Here is a 15,131-nt window from a genome sequence, read left to right on the forward strand (position 1 = left end):
AACGCTGAGTGTGGAAGCAGGGTACACTGTCCATTCTCAACGGCCGCCATCTTGTCAACGTAGCGGAAGAGGCGGACCCAGGCAGAGCCGCTCAGTTCGAAAAAGACGAACGCGGGGCTTGTCGCGATCGTAATTTCCGGTAAGTGCACCACGGAGTATTAGATTTGGAGCAGCACTCACCTGCTGAGAATCTGCGTACCTAGTGAGTGTGTACTGTGTACTCTGTATAAGTATAGGTACGGTAGGTACGGTAGGTAGGGAAAATGGAACACAGCGCAGGACTCTCTGTGTACCGGATTCCTGCCTTTGATAAATATGAGGTCTGCCATCTGAAAGCGGAAGTGTGTGACAGATCAAAAACCAAACAAAAAGAGAGGTGGCGGTGGGGGCTCACCTTTCCAGGTCGGAAGAAGACTTTGGTCAGCCCAAACTTGTAGTCCTTCTCATTCAGACCGAGGGCTTTGAACAGAGCCTGAGAGAGAGAGAGAGAGGGAGAGAGAGAGAGAGGGAGAGAAATAAAGAGTGCATATGTGGTCATGGATAGCTGCTTTAGATCACATTGAACTATTCTTGTGGATTTATCCAGACACATGAAAGGGAGGCCTGTTGAAATATGTATGTGAATAATAGAGCCAGTGGCCTGGAGGCTGTTGGGCAGCGGGCTGGCTGGCTGGCTGGCAGAGGGCCATGAATACTATGATCAGTGGACTGAGTAAGACTGGCTGCTCACATAAATGCATCTGCTCGACCGAGGATGAAAGTCTGTGTTTTTCCGCCATCCTTCCAGCAAGTAAGACTTTCAATTCTGATGCGATTGCCAAATCGGTTTTCTCCTTAACACATTTCATTGCTTTTTTTTTTTTCTTCCTATCCTTCCTTCCTATTCTTTTTCAATCTCCCTTCTTTTAGCTCTTCCCCCCCTCCCACCCTTCCTTCCTAGGATAGATCTTCTCTTCCATCCAAAAGTTTGAAATCACCCAGAAAATGACATTTGACCATGCAAGGTGCAAAATGAATTGAAAATACAGTCAAGACATTACCAAAGTTAGAAATATGACGTGCTCGATAATGTGCTCTCATCAAAGAGTCTTTCATTTGCAGCAATTACAGACTTTGCAGTATCACAGTGTGACTGCTTCTGCACTAAATAGGCCTTGCATAATTTGGAGCAATCATTTGGGTCGGTCTTGTTGTAGAATATAAATTTGGCTCCAGCCGAGTGGCGTCCACAGGGCATGGCGATGGAGTTACGGTGTAGTGGAGTTCTAGCCGTCCATGTTAAAGATTCCCTTCACTCTGTCTAAGACTTTAGCAGCACAGAAGCGCGCTGACACAACACATTTCCTCTAGCATGCCTGAGGGATAGTGTCAAGCAGTTCTCAGACATCTTTTCATTTTTCCTGTGGCTCATAAAGTTTCTTCGCTGTGATCTGAAGACCTCACCTCAAACACTCCGTAATGTATTTTTATCATCTTCCATTCCTGTACCGGTTTCCTTTTAGCCATTTTCCTTTTCCTTTTATAAGCCAGTCTCCGACATGGCTTTTTTCTTTGAAACTCCGCCTAGAAGCCCTGCATTTTTGAGTCTCTCCACTGCTGACGACGAGACTGGCGGATGGGTACTATTTAATAATCTTCCAGCTGAAGATCTGTAAGGCAATTTTTTCCTCTAGCTAGAGATTCTGATGTTTTGAACCACTTGTACTGTTATGCAACAGGACCTTCCCTTTCTCTTTCTATCCTGGTTAGAAGAGACTAATGTGCTTCTGAAGAAAGCGCTTTTAAACCCAAAATCAATTCCACAAGTTCTGATGCTCCAGATACTCAAGCGGCCCAAAGAAGGCTGCTTTTAATGCTTTCCTAACCGCTCAACAGTCTTCAGTCTTACAAAACTAATCCTATTTAAGGGTTTTAAATATGATTTAGGAGTAGCTAACACAGGGTGACACTGAACCACGTGAGTAATGGTGGCGGAAAATGGGCTTGTATGCCTATTTAGAGATTGCATTCGAAACCAGCCCATATCAAGCTGCGATAGTCATTTCCATTAGCAATGTCTGGACTCTTTGTGATGAACTGCAGGTTATCTCAATAAAAAAAAAAAGCTTGATTTTCTTTCAAAAACAAGGAATCGCTCAGTGATTCCAAACTTTCATATGGTAGTGCATGTCTGCTTAGTTTATACATTTATACGTGTACTTAGTTGAAATGTTCCCACGTGTGGTAGACTCAGACTGACCTTGCAGAAGAGTCTTGGGTCGAGGCGGGTGAGCTTGGCTGGCATATACTGCTTGTACATGTTGTACAGCTCACTGAAGGGAGCGCGTGAGGGGAACCCCCCCTGCATGAGGTCTAGGACAGACACCATCCCTACAGGGCCAAACAAAAGAGTTAGGACAAGGGAGACATGGGTCAATTAAACAGGTCGAAACGGGACAGGTCACGCAGACTTCTTTTGAGCAAACTCCCTGAATCTGGGTTCTTTGGATGCTCGCAAGAAGCAGCACAAGAAGGAGACATGCTGCTGACAACATGCCGGAGAACCTCTGAACGATATCGTCATAAAAGCACTGCTTTCACAGTCAGCTGTATTTGAACCTCTGAACGATATCGTCATAAAAGCACTGCTTTCACAGTCAGCTGTATTTGAACCTCTGAACGATATCGTCATAAAAGCACTGCTTTCACAGTCAGCTGTATTTGAACCTCTGAACGATATCGTTATAAAAGCACTGCTTTCACAGTCAGCTGTATTTGAACCTCTGAACGATATCGTCATAAAAGCACTGCTTTCACAGTCAGCTGTATTTGAACCTCTGAACGATATCGTCATAAAAGCACTGCTTTCACAGTCACCTGTATTTGTTTGGAACTATGTCACACTATTGGTGTGTTGATGCATTCAAATAGTCTACTAAGAGTACTAAGAGTCAATTAGGGACAACTTAACTCCTCTCTTTCTTCTAAGAACTACAGAATAGCAATAGATGGTGGCACCTTGACAACTAGCCTCCATAAGGCCACAGATGTATTTGACAAACAAATGGAAACGTTTGCCTTTGGGCTTAAATCCTTAAACTTGCACACTCTGGAAAAAAAAAATCCACAAAAACAAACACAGTACTGTATTCAAGGTTACGGAGGGAAAACGTGTGTCAAATGTAATATGCAAATTGGACATAAGAATGAGAAATGAGTCTAAGGCTCTTTTTATGTTCCCGTAGCAGAAAAAAAATGAAGATGACACCGAGTGATTTAGCACCCCCCTCTACGGGCTCCCCGGCGGCCCCGTCACTGCCTGCTCCAGTTAGGGCACAGAGGAAGGACAAAGAGAGTGGCTGCTGACTCTACAGGGAGAAGAGAGGGGCAGGGTGGTCTGACAAGGGGACAGAGAGAGAGGGAGAGAGAGAGAGAGAGGGAGGAGGCAAGGAGAAAGTAAAAGAGGAACAAAAGACACAGGTAGAGAAAGTGAAAAAGGGGGGTAGCAGAAAGAGAGGGAGAGAGTAGCTGAAAGAGAGAAAGAGTATGTGAGTGGCCGTGAGTGAGTGAGGGAGTGAGAGTGAGAAAGAGGGCATGGAAAAGAAGATAAAAAAGGGACCTAGATAAAGGACTGAGGTATGGACAGCAGAGCCTAGGGCTGTTTCCACAGCACTTATCAAGACAGGACAGTGGGGTCTGCCTTCCTGTGCGTATGAGATCATGGACTAGAGAGGGGAGGCCGACTGCCGTCACAAACCTGAGCACTGCAGCTGGGAGAGAATCTGACCGCCCTCAAACTGGTGAGCCACCATCTTCAGGTTGGGCTTGACACAGCGGATGAAGCTGGAACCCTGTGGTGAGGATTATGTGTGTGTGTGTTCGGGTGTGTGAATGTATGCGTGTGTGTGTGTGGGGGGGGGGGGGGGGGGGGCAAATCATCCAATTAATGTTGCTCTTTCAATATTTAATGTGCCAGATATTCAACTCATCACTGGGAACTTCATGAAATAATTGGTTGGCCTCCACTTTCAGTGTGAAGTCAAATTCAGTCGGTAATTTTCTACGAAGCAATTATTGGTCAGCTTCGTATATATGTGTCTGCATTCATATCAACAAGTAAGTCTGGGTACAATTTAAGTTTTTAATAATTATATTCAGGTGGACGTTCAGACTGTATGGTCTGACTATGGGGAGGGAGCCTTTACTTAAGGTTTTTACTCCACCTGCAGAAACATTATAAAATGGAGCACTTTATCTATCTGACCTTTTTTTTAAGATAATTGTAAAATAATTTGATTTTGTTGTTGTTATTGTTCTTGTCTCTCTGTTGACTGTCCTTTTGGTGTGCTGCCCTATAGGCCAGAGTCCACTTGCGAGAAAAAAAAGTAATCTCAATGCCTGAGTTTCCTGGTTAAATAAAGGTTAAATAAATCAAAAATAAAAACGAGCCTCTCTAATCTTATTTCAGTTGCTTCATTGCTCTCCACTCTGTCTCAGTCTCTCTGTGTGGGGAAGGCTGCTATAACTAATGACTCCATCTACACCACCTGCTTCAGCTGCACTTGAGTATAATGATAGGAAATAGGGTGATGGATTAAAGCTACACTCAGTGGCATGTTCAGATAAAGGCAGGACTCAGTAACATATTCATATTCAGAGACAATACTCACAGTGCTGCGCAGCTTCTCCAACAAGATATTCAGCTGGGTCTGAGGGGACACAAAATCACAGCACAACAACTTTAGTCTGAAAAATAAAGAATATAAATGCACAACTCGCATCTCTGGTTCAATCCAAGCAGTACACGGAATATAACCACACAGGCTCGCGAGCCACCTGGCCTCTTCTGTTAAGAACAAAAACACAGACAGACAAAAGTTAATTCGAACCACAGATTTTCTGCCCATTTGCCCTTCATCCTAGAAACAACAGAACATACGCTTCAGCTAGGCTTTGCAGTGATCACTATACTACGAGGATGGGTATCTCTTCTCACGTCTTGAATGCGCAATGCAGTGCATTTAAAGTTCTAACTAACCCTTCTATGTAACCGCAGCCACTAGTTTCGCTCCATGCATAATAGTCATGACCACTATAGCATCAGTCCTGTGGCTCTGACTGTGGTTCTCACATACAGCAGTCATGTTATTGGCATGCAGGGCCAGGGCCTCAAGCTGAAGCAGCAGCAGCCCACACGCTACTACAACATCAATATGCATCACATCCTCCTTAGCTTCACAAGAAGGTTTCACAGATTCCTGGTCACAAAGTGGGCAAAAAGTTCCCCACTCCCGCCAGAAGTCAAGGTTAACAGCACCTCATTCGGGGGAGAGATGGCAGCGTTTCTGATTGGAGGGGCTGGTGAACAAATGAGTGTGTTTACAAACAAAAGCACACACAGATCATCCTATTTTTTTACCTTGTCATGCTAGTTCCCACAGATTTGTTCAATCCGATTTCTGCAAATACATTTCCGAGGCCTTGTGTGTGTTCCTAATGTGTGGCTGGGTAAATATAAGGGTGCTGTCTTGAATCTACATGTCTGAAAGATGAGGTCAAGCCATGCTTACTCTGTTTGTCTGTCTCTCTCTGTGTCTCTCTCTGTGTCTCTCTCTGTGTCTCTGTCTCTCTCTGTCTCTCTCTGTCTTTGTCTTTCTCTTTCTCTTTCTCTCAATTCAATTTCAATTTCAATTCAGCTTTATTGGCATGACAAAAAAACACAATTTGCATTGCCAAAGCATTCTTGTAGTACATATAATAATATAGTAGAACAAGTAGAAAATAAAACATTTTGCAACGGCAGTGTGTGTGTGTGTGCATGTGTGCATGTGTGCATGCGTGCGTGTGTGTTCATGCATGTGTGGTGGTGTGGATGTGAGTGCATGTAAGTGTGTGTGGGGGAATGTATCCGTGTGTGTGGTTCACTGATGAAGTGACTCTTCTCTTTTTCTGTGGCAAGCATCTATATATCTTGCTGCCACTCTTGTGCTCCTCTCTTCCTCTCCCAATAACACCCTCATACCTGAGTCAAGGTCCTTAGGGTCTGGGTGCATAGCTCTGAATTTAGGAAAGAATTGGTCCCTTATTTCTCTCCATTGGCAGCATTCTGCCAGGAAGTGAAGCTCTGTTTCAATTACACCTTGGTTGCAGTTGGTACACAGCCTGTCCTCTCTGGGCAGCCAGGTTTGCCTGTGTCTGCCCTTTTCGATGGTCTCTCTCTCTCTCTCTCTCTCTCTCTCTCTCTCTCTCTCTCTCTCAGAAAGACACACACACACATTTCTTCAAGTCGTTGAAGAAATGCCGTAGCTATGAGTGGATATGGGGCCCCATTAAACGCGTGGATGTTTGTGTTGTCCACCAATGAGTTTCATTTCATCCAGGGAGCAAACATGGAGCACAAACGCAACTCGTCAGCCACCTTTCTCCCCCCTTCCCTCAGACGCTGAGCGAATGAGGTTATTTTTTAGCCCTCCCATCTGAATGTGTGCCTGTTTCACTCTCTCTTTGCCCTGCACCCCCCTCTGACCAAGTGGAGGTAGAGGAAGAAAAAATCCAATGAAAAGGTTCAAAAGAGCCAGGAGGAGGGAGAGCCCACATAACCCACATGAAACAAGAAAAACAACACTCTCTTTTTTCCTTCTCTCACTCCCTCCCTCCACTGACACAGCCATTGCACTCGGCCCTTCTCTGTGGGCTCAATAGGGGCATTTTAACCAAATCAGACACTTTCTGCTGCTCACACCCTGCTGTTCCTCGGAGCGGTGGATGCATTTCTCAGACACGCTTAAGTGCCCAGCAGGCCACTCTCTGGTCCCCCTCTGCTTCAGGGGGTAGGCTTAGGGGGCATCAGAGGCAGTGCTATGGCAGTCAGAGGCCCCCACTCACTGCTGTTCTGAATCAGAGGCAACATTCAGTACCCCAGCACGTCATACAGATTCCATTTCAGTTCTCACGATTAAACTCATTCAGGTCAGATTCTAGTTTACTAATAATAAATACCTCTCGTGATGTATTAACAGCGGAATACGATGAGTTCATAGCAGAGAAGCCATTTTCAAAACACCATAACTAAAAAAGTGCTTTATTTTCTGTACGTGTGTGAATATGTGTTATTGTGTGACTCCCATTTCTTAATGCACCTTAATATGGAGATATGGAGATATATTGCTTTTTTTTTGGTATTATTTTTGTGGCAATGACAATAAAGTACTTTGAACTTTGAACCTTCTGTGCCTGCAAAGAACACTCTTTTTTTCACCCTTCTGACACTCAAAAGGCTTCAAAGTCAGTCCGCTGCAAATCAAACGCTCCAGAGCACGTGGGCTGCAGCAGGTATTCACACTTCAGGAGTGGAGATGAAGGAAAGGACGGACGGACGGATGGACGGCACGGCGCTGCCCACCACTGACCTTGAATTTGTTGCCCACACTGATGAAACTGAGCTTGCCGGCCTTCTGCTTGGAGTCCTTGGAGTTGTTGGAGTTCAAAAAGAGGTCCTTCACGAATTGGTCTTTGGATTCGCTGACCAGAACCTCCAAGGACATGTGCAGTGCATCGTTGTTCTTCTCCACAAACTTGGTCTGGCATTTCAAGAGAGTCGGACACAAAAACAGAGAGATGCACAGACAGGGGTAATGAGAAATGGTGTGTGTGTGTGTGTGTGTGTGTGTGTGTGTGTGTGTGTGTGTGTGTGTGTGTGTGTGTGTGTGTGTGTGTGTGTGTGTGTGTGTTGTATGTGTGTGTGTGTGTGTGTGTGTTTGTGTGTGTGTGTGTGGTGGTGGACAGACATACATAAAGACAGAAAGAGCAATACAAATGGCTTTCAGAAGAATTTCTAAAAAAATTATTCATCACTACACTTAACTTGTTGTGAACTTGAAATGACCTTTTCTCTGAGTGGACTCCTACTCTCAACTTTAAAGTCTCTCTCTCTCTCTCTCTCTCTCTCTCTCTCTGAGTCACCACAGCATCTCAAAAACTGGCAAAGAAGAGGCCTGCATCAATAATGGGGTTCACACTCAAAGGGCATACATTTTCAAGAAGCCGAACGAAAAGAGAGAAAAAAAGTGGTGAGAAGTGGTAGGGTACTGAGGCATCGCACCATCTTATAAAAGATGATGATGATGGTGATGATGATGATGGTGAACTATTTATTCATGGCTTTCAAAGCAGCTCATCATTCTTCTCTGCTCACCGTTTCATAGCAGACAGCTCCAGCAAAGTGCCTGACGATAAAACCTTCATCATCGCGGACATTCCTGTGCACGGCCAGCTTGGACTTCCTGGGCACCTGGAACAGAAGGAGGAGTAAGCAGGGTGAACTGAATAAGGAGGAGTAAGCAGGGGGAACTGAATAGAACAAAGGGAGGAGTACACAGGGGGAACTGAAGAAGGAGGAGTACGCAGGGGGAACTGAATAGAACAGATGGAGGTGTACTCTGGAGGAACTGCATAGAACATAGGGAGGAGAACTCAGGGGGAACTGAAGAAGGAGGAGTACGCAGGGGGAACTGAATAGAACAGAGGGAGGAGTACTCAGGGGGAACTGAATAGAATAGATTTACAGTGAGGCAAAGATTCACACAATGTTAATGTTTAGGTATTTACAGTCAGGTGGAGATTCACACAAGGGTAATGTTTAGGTATTTACAGTCAGGTGGAGATTCACACAAGGGTAATGTTTAGGTATTTACAGTCAGGCAGAGATTCACACAAGGGTAATGTTTAGGTATTTACAGTCAGGCGGAAGTGGTCCTTGTGTTTGCTGTGCACCATCTCAGTGAAGTGCTGGTCACTGGGTTGAGGTAGACGGTTCTCTTCATCCAGAATATCCAGAATGCCACGCAGCTTGGCCTCCACTAGGTCTATGAGCACAGACACACACACACACACACACACACACACACACACACATTAAAATCCACAAACAGAGAAATCCAGGACACCCAAAAGCTCAGCGCCACACACACACACACACACACACACACACATTAAAATCCACAAACAGAGAAATCCAGGACACCCAAAAGCTCAGCGCCACCCACACACACACCGGACAACACACACACACACACACACACACACACACACACACACACACACACACACACACACACACACACACACACACACACACACACACACCATATCCATTAGCAAAACCCTTTCATTATTGCAGCTGTGTCTCGAATGCTCAGAGCAGCAGACTGTGCAGACATCTAATTATGAGTGAGAAAATTGTCTTTGTGAACAATGGGAGTCAGGCTGTCTGTCAGGGAACCAAAATGACAATACAATAATAATGGGTCTGTGCACTTGAACAAGCAACCTATCGAGAACATGATGGGGTACACACACACAAAAAAGAAAGAAAGCAGAATTTAGGCCAGTTTCACCAACGACAATACAAAAAAGTTGGGGCGAGAACACAAGTGTCATGGTGTCCAGAAATAGATGGCCGACTAAAGTTCCATTAGAGAGAGTGGAGATCAGTAACCACCTTGACTCACTGGCCCGGAACCTTCTTCCTACAGCTCTACAGTTCAATCAGCCACACAAAGCAAGAGGGATTGTGTCTGCAGATGCTATAGTCCATATGATTGCTTCACTGGAACCTACCTCCCAAGAAAATGCTTTTATTGTTTCCGAGCAAACATGGGTTGTTTGAACCGCTGAAAATAAAGTGGCTGGGTATCGTGTTTCTGGAACAGGCTCTCGCGCTCTGGGCACAATTCAGTCCTACCGCCTGGAAATTATGAATGCCAGGCACACAACGCATGCACACTGCACGCACACACCCGCACGCACACACCACACGCACACACCGCACACACACACACACACACACACACACACACACACACACACACACACACACACACACACACCGCATATGCTCAAACACGCACACGCACACCCACAAACACACACACACACACAAACTCTAATATCTCAAAGCCGGTCAGGTACGGGTATGTGTGCAAATGTGTGCCGCCTTGAAGTGTGTGCAGGTGTGTCTGTATGTGTCTCTCTGTGTGTCTTTCAAGTCCAGTGGGAAATATAGGGCCCTATGCTCTCAACGATGTGGAAAATGCAGACAGAATTGCAGAAATCAGTAAGGACAACGGAAATCACAGTTTAATGCAAATAAAATGATAGGAGAGAAATACATTTGGTCGTGTCAAAGATGCTGTCAGAGACAAAGATAATGAAAAAACTACTCTGTGAATTTCATTTAATTTACTTCTCGCGTTTGGTGGTTTTAAAATAAATACAGAGTTTGCCACACTAATGGCGAACACCCTATGAATTGTGAACCAAACAGGAAATACAGTCACTGCTTGTAGACTGACATCGCAGACTAAAACTGGCCATTGGCGAAATCTGAATATTCTTAGAATAACCAGAAGACTTACAATGTGGTTTACTGACTCAGTACCAGTCTCGGAACTGGAAACCAGAAGGTAGTCTCCTCTTGAAACACTTTTGCAATTTTTTTCAGTCAATAATATTAAATTGAAAATTATAGTAAATTAAACTGTATTTGTAGTCTGCAGGGTTATACTACCATGGCTACCCTAAAGGCTTAAAGGTCTATGACCTAGACAGATACAAATGTGAGCACAGTAGCCTATGTACTGAGTACATGTGTTTTATTGGACATATAGTTGGATGATAGCCTGAAGATGTCATACTCATAATTTCTAGTCAGAATATGAGTCTGATACTGCTCCATTGGGCTGTGATTATGGGTCGTGTTTCAACCGAACCAGGAAAATCATACCTCTTCGCTCAATTGGAGGTACCTAGAACCAATCAGAGCACTGTAGCATGATCATCAGGGCCAGCTGATACATTAAACTTTAACCGGATCCCGTAGGAAGGACGGCAAAAACTTATTTTCGATCGACAAATGCCTTGCTTGCGTTTCTCTATTCCTCTTTCAAAGCTAATGCGCTGTCAATGTCTTCTAAAACAGACTTGAATCCCCAAATTTAAGCTCTCCAGCGGCAGCCATGTTTGTTGAAAACTAATTCAACCCAAGCGTTGGTGACATAGTTGATTATGTTACGGTTGATCATCTGTCCATCATCGTATAAAGCCCTCCCTGACAATTTGATTTATTCGGCCGAATCCTAACTTCTGATAATTTCTCCCCAACGAAGCAGTGCCAGACCGAACTTCCAGACCTCGAATGCTGTGGGCGGGGCTAAGTTCGGTTGGTATCCAGGCTAGTTGGATGATAATCAAAATGATAAAACTGAATTAAAAAAAATGCGCCTGTTAAAGACCGTTTAAAACAGGCTCAGGCTTCACAGCTCAGCCAGCTTCCTACAGCAGCTAAAATAACATCCCTCCATGTTGATAACTCCGTCACGGCGTCTGCTGCCCAACTCCTTACAAATGATGCCGTTAAGGGAGGGTGTTAGTCACCTCAGGCAGGACTTAACCTGTCTTCCTCCGTAGCGATTGTGGATATCTCGACATTCTGTCTGCACACTGGTGCTGTAACATGCTGCAGGGGACTCGTGATAACGGGTGACTGTGTGCTGCATTGGAGGACGCACAGAGACTCTTTTAAACACATTCCTAACGCGTCCTTCCTCTTCATTTACCTCACTTTCACTCTTTTTTTTTATTGTATTTCTTGTTCAGTCTGTTTGTATGCCTGTCTGTACTTTGTTATCTCGTTTCCCATTCTGCTCTTTCTATGGCGATTCTGTGCCTTCCTTATCCTCCCAGTCTGTGGTGTAAAAACATCATGCGCATGTGTTTAAGTATGCTCAGCGACCTGCTCACTCTATCAGGCCCGTCCCACGCCTTCTATTTGCAGACGTGGCGTTGAAGGTGGGAGGCTCAGAGGCCAAACCTCACTTTGTTTACCTGGCACCCAGCCTGATTACTACAAGCAAACAAGCGCACACACACACACACACACACACACACACACACACACACACACACACACACACACACACACACACACACACACACACGAACGCACGCACACACACACACAAAGTTATAGAGCGGGGATAGGTGTGTCTGGGGACGAACACTTGAAGGTGTGAAGACAATGGAGACAAGACAGAATAATAGATTGTATAAATGACATGCTAATGATCTACACTTACTCATCAGCTACTAATCTCTGTCTGTGTGTGTGTGTGTGTGTGTGTGTGTGTGTGTGTGTGTGTGAGCAGTTTCTTAACTCCATTAAAGAAGTTTTTTAAGTGTTCTTAATAAGTTGTTTTAATGGTCTTAATTATTAACCATTCTTTAATTATCCTCAATGCGTTGTGTGCACTTGACTTGACATCTGCTGGATCCAGAGCTCACTACGGCTTCTGTAGGCCCCACTCAATGCACAAGTGCTTACAGGACCAGTCTGTTCAATATTTCAAGATAAAAAGGATTACTAAATGACTATAAAAGAAATGGATTAAAGTACTAAATTATTAAAACACTTCAGCAGAACTGTCAAATACTTTACTGCCTCACCTGTGAGTCCCTTTGAATCAAAGCCTTTGCAGAAAGCCAAAATATGAAATACACTACAACAAGAAAGCGAGATGGACACCTGAGATACTAACCAATGCAGTCCTGATTGTCAACATAGTGGACCTCGTTCACTCCAAGCCCCTCTTTCTGATAGAGCTCTTGTTCCTGAGGAATAACAAACAAACAAACAAACAGACCTTTAAAAGGATCATAGGGGATGATACGAAAGTAAAAAGCAATTTTGTCAATTTCTCAACTCATCAATCCAACTCCATGTCAACCCAACCGGAGGTCGAAGTCAGTGAAAGTATTGAGAGAACGTTCTACTAAGTCATTAGAGGGTGCTGAGGGTTAGGCACACTGTGTGTTATTGGTGCTGTATAATAACATTGCATTGAATTGAACTGAAACTTTTTCAATGAGAAAAGTTGCAAGAGGTAGCAAAATACACCAGCTTCAAGTTCAGGGCCAATTTTTTCTTTCAGTAAGCAGTTCTGCAACTTTTCTGTGTAGGTATGGGGAGTACTACAAGAAGAGACGAAATATTAAGTAGGTTCAGAGCTCACTTTACTGCTGTGACTCTCTGAAATACCATGAGAGAGAGAGAGAGAGAGAGAGAGAGAGCGAGCAAAAAGAGACAGAGAGAGAGAGAGAGAGAGAAAGAGATAGAGAGAGAGGGGACTAGGGGAGGATAAAGAGGACAAAGGAAAAGTGTTTGAGAAAGATAAAGAGAGAGGGAGGATGGAAAGAGCGAGAGACAGAATAGACACTAGGGGAAAAGAGACAGAGCGAGACAGGCAGAGGGAGATAAAGGGAGCACGGGAGACGCCCCCCCCCCCCCCCCCCTCCACATTTGCCTCAAACGCACTCACCTCCTTTAAGATGCGCTCGTTGAAGAACTGCTGCAGCTTCTCATTGCAGTAGTTGATGCAGAACTGTTCAAAGCTGTTGTGCTCAAAGTACTCTGGGAGAAGAAGGCACAAAGGAGAGATGGACAGCTTAGACCGAGAAGGGCAGTCTGAGGCTCAAAAGAGAAATGGGCAGCCCAGATTGAGAATGGCAGTCTGAAACTCCATCAGTGACCTTTCAGGACTCACTGAGTTTATTTCACAGTGTGACGGAGAAGGACAGGACTATGGGGAAAAGCTCTATCGGTCTTCCTGTGTGTATTTGTGTGTAGGTTTATCTGTGTAATATCTGAACAAGACTAAGAGTGAAGCATGGACTGTATGCCCCCTACAAGTGTGAGAACAGGTGAACCAGTGTCCTGTATAAATTCACATGTGATATTTAATATGAAGGTCATTGTGTGCACACCAGATTGTGGGAGTGTGTGTGTGTATGTGCATGTGCGTGTGTGTGTGTGTGTGTGTGTGTGTGTGTGTGTTGGGGGTGGGGTTCTAGGAGAAGGAGGTGAGTAATCTCCCCTTGCAAAAATACCAAACCATAATTAACTTACTACATTAACTTACGTCAATAGCATGCAAATAATATCAGGCTTTAAAATGAATTCTACATTAGGCTACTAACTAACTTTATAGCCTGATGCTACCTCTAATTTGCACTCTTCTTCTCTCGCAGGTAGCCTTAGTTTGGCCACTTCAACAGACTGAATTTGGCTCTCTTCTCTGACTCCGATGGATTGGCTGTAATTTGATATGGATGTTCAATTTATCTCACTGAACCTATGCATGTGTGTATGTACATTATGTAGGTGTGTGTGTGTGTGTTTGTGTGATACAGAACCCTTGCTCCATAGTAGTTGTTTTGCAATGCCCTTTGTGTGTGTGTGTGTGTGTGCACGTACACGAGAGCACGCTCATGCATAGCAGTCTCACCGAAACCAGCGATGTCCAGCACGCCGATGAAGTTGTCCGAGGAGTCGAAGGGGAAGCACTGGTTGACCCGCGTCACCACGTGGTCGAAGAGTCGGCTGTACACAGCCTTGGCCAGCGCGTCGCGGGCGTTGTTCGCCTGCTCCACCTTCAAGGGCACCCTGAGGACACAAGATTGGGACACACTCTCACTTACAATGACAACGTGAAATATACCACAAGATTCTTGTCTTCACCTTTTCACGAGTACTTATTTCAAAATTCAGGACTTTCTTAAACAACTGCATGATGCCATGAGATACCATGAGAGGACAAGCCATGTTCGCAATTGCAAGTTCTAACTGTAAGAATAAGAATGATGAACAAATTCAATAAGATAAACTTTGTGACTGAAATTACTGTTGTTTACTGTGTAGTGCTCAACACTTAATACTAGCAGCAAGCTTAAAGATAGCAACAGTTAGCAAACAAATGCTTCTTGCTAGCGCAGGACTATAATAAGACTTTCTTAAACAACTGCATGATGTCTTCCCAAACAGGTACCATTGATTGAGCAGCGCAATATACATGCAAATGTGTACATTATGGTGGCCTTAGCAGCTGTTCCCTCAGTTCCCGCACCTCCAGTATCCCAGAGAGCACCAGTACTCCCAGTACAAGCCCATAGGTGTGGCCCTGGAGGGACACTTCTAGCCCAGAGACATGTTCAGCACCTTGGAGAGCTCCACTGGCCCATAGGTGTGGCCCTGGAGGGACACTTCTAGCCCAGAGACATGTTCAGCACCTTGGAGAGCTCCACTGGCCCATAGGTGTGGC

At 44.7% G+C, this 15,131-nt stretch overlaps 1 protein-coding gene across 8 annotated transcripts in view; it reads right to left on the reverse strand.

The window, feature by feature from the left end:
• Positions 1-15,131, reverse strand: part of myo6a (myosin VIa) — a gene marked incomplete at both ends in the record, with an annotated part of 69,172 nt that overhangs the window by 28,264 nt on the left and 25,777 nt on the right. For all 8 annotated transcript variants that reach the window (XM_080833133.1, XM_080833132.1, XM_080833128.1 and 5 more), the window contains 10 exons: positions 395-472; positions 2,240-2,370; positions 3,737-3,830; positions 4,650-4,688; positions 7,389-7,559; positions 8,174-8,269; positions 8,716-8,843; positions 12,573-12,645; positions 13,353-13,444; positions 14,319-14,476. In XM_080833133.1, the coding sequence (XP_080689259.1) occupies positions 395-472; positions 2,240-2,370; positions 3,737-3,830; positions 4,650-4,688; positions 7,389-7,559; positions 8,174-8,269; positions 8,716-8,843; positions 12,573-12,645; positions 13,353-13,444; positions 14,319-14,476 (1,060 nt within the window). The remainder of the gene's footprint in view (positions 1-394; positions 473-2,239; positions 2,371-3,736; positions 3,831-4,649; positions 4,689-7,388; positions 7,560-8,173; positions 8,270-8,715; positions 8,844-12,572; positions 12,646-13,352; positions 13,445-14,318; positions 14,477-15,131) is intronic.

This window comes from Sprattus sprattus (assembly GCF_963457725.1).
Source record: "Sprattus sprattus genome assembly, chromosome: 2".
NCBI lineage: Eukaryota > Metazoa > Chordata > Actinopteri > Clupeiformes > Clupeidae > Sprattus > Sprattus sprattus.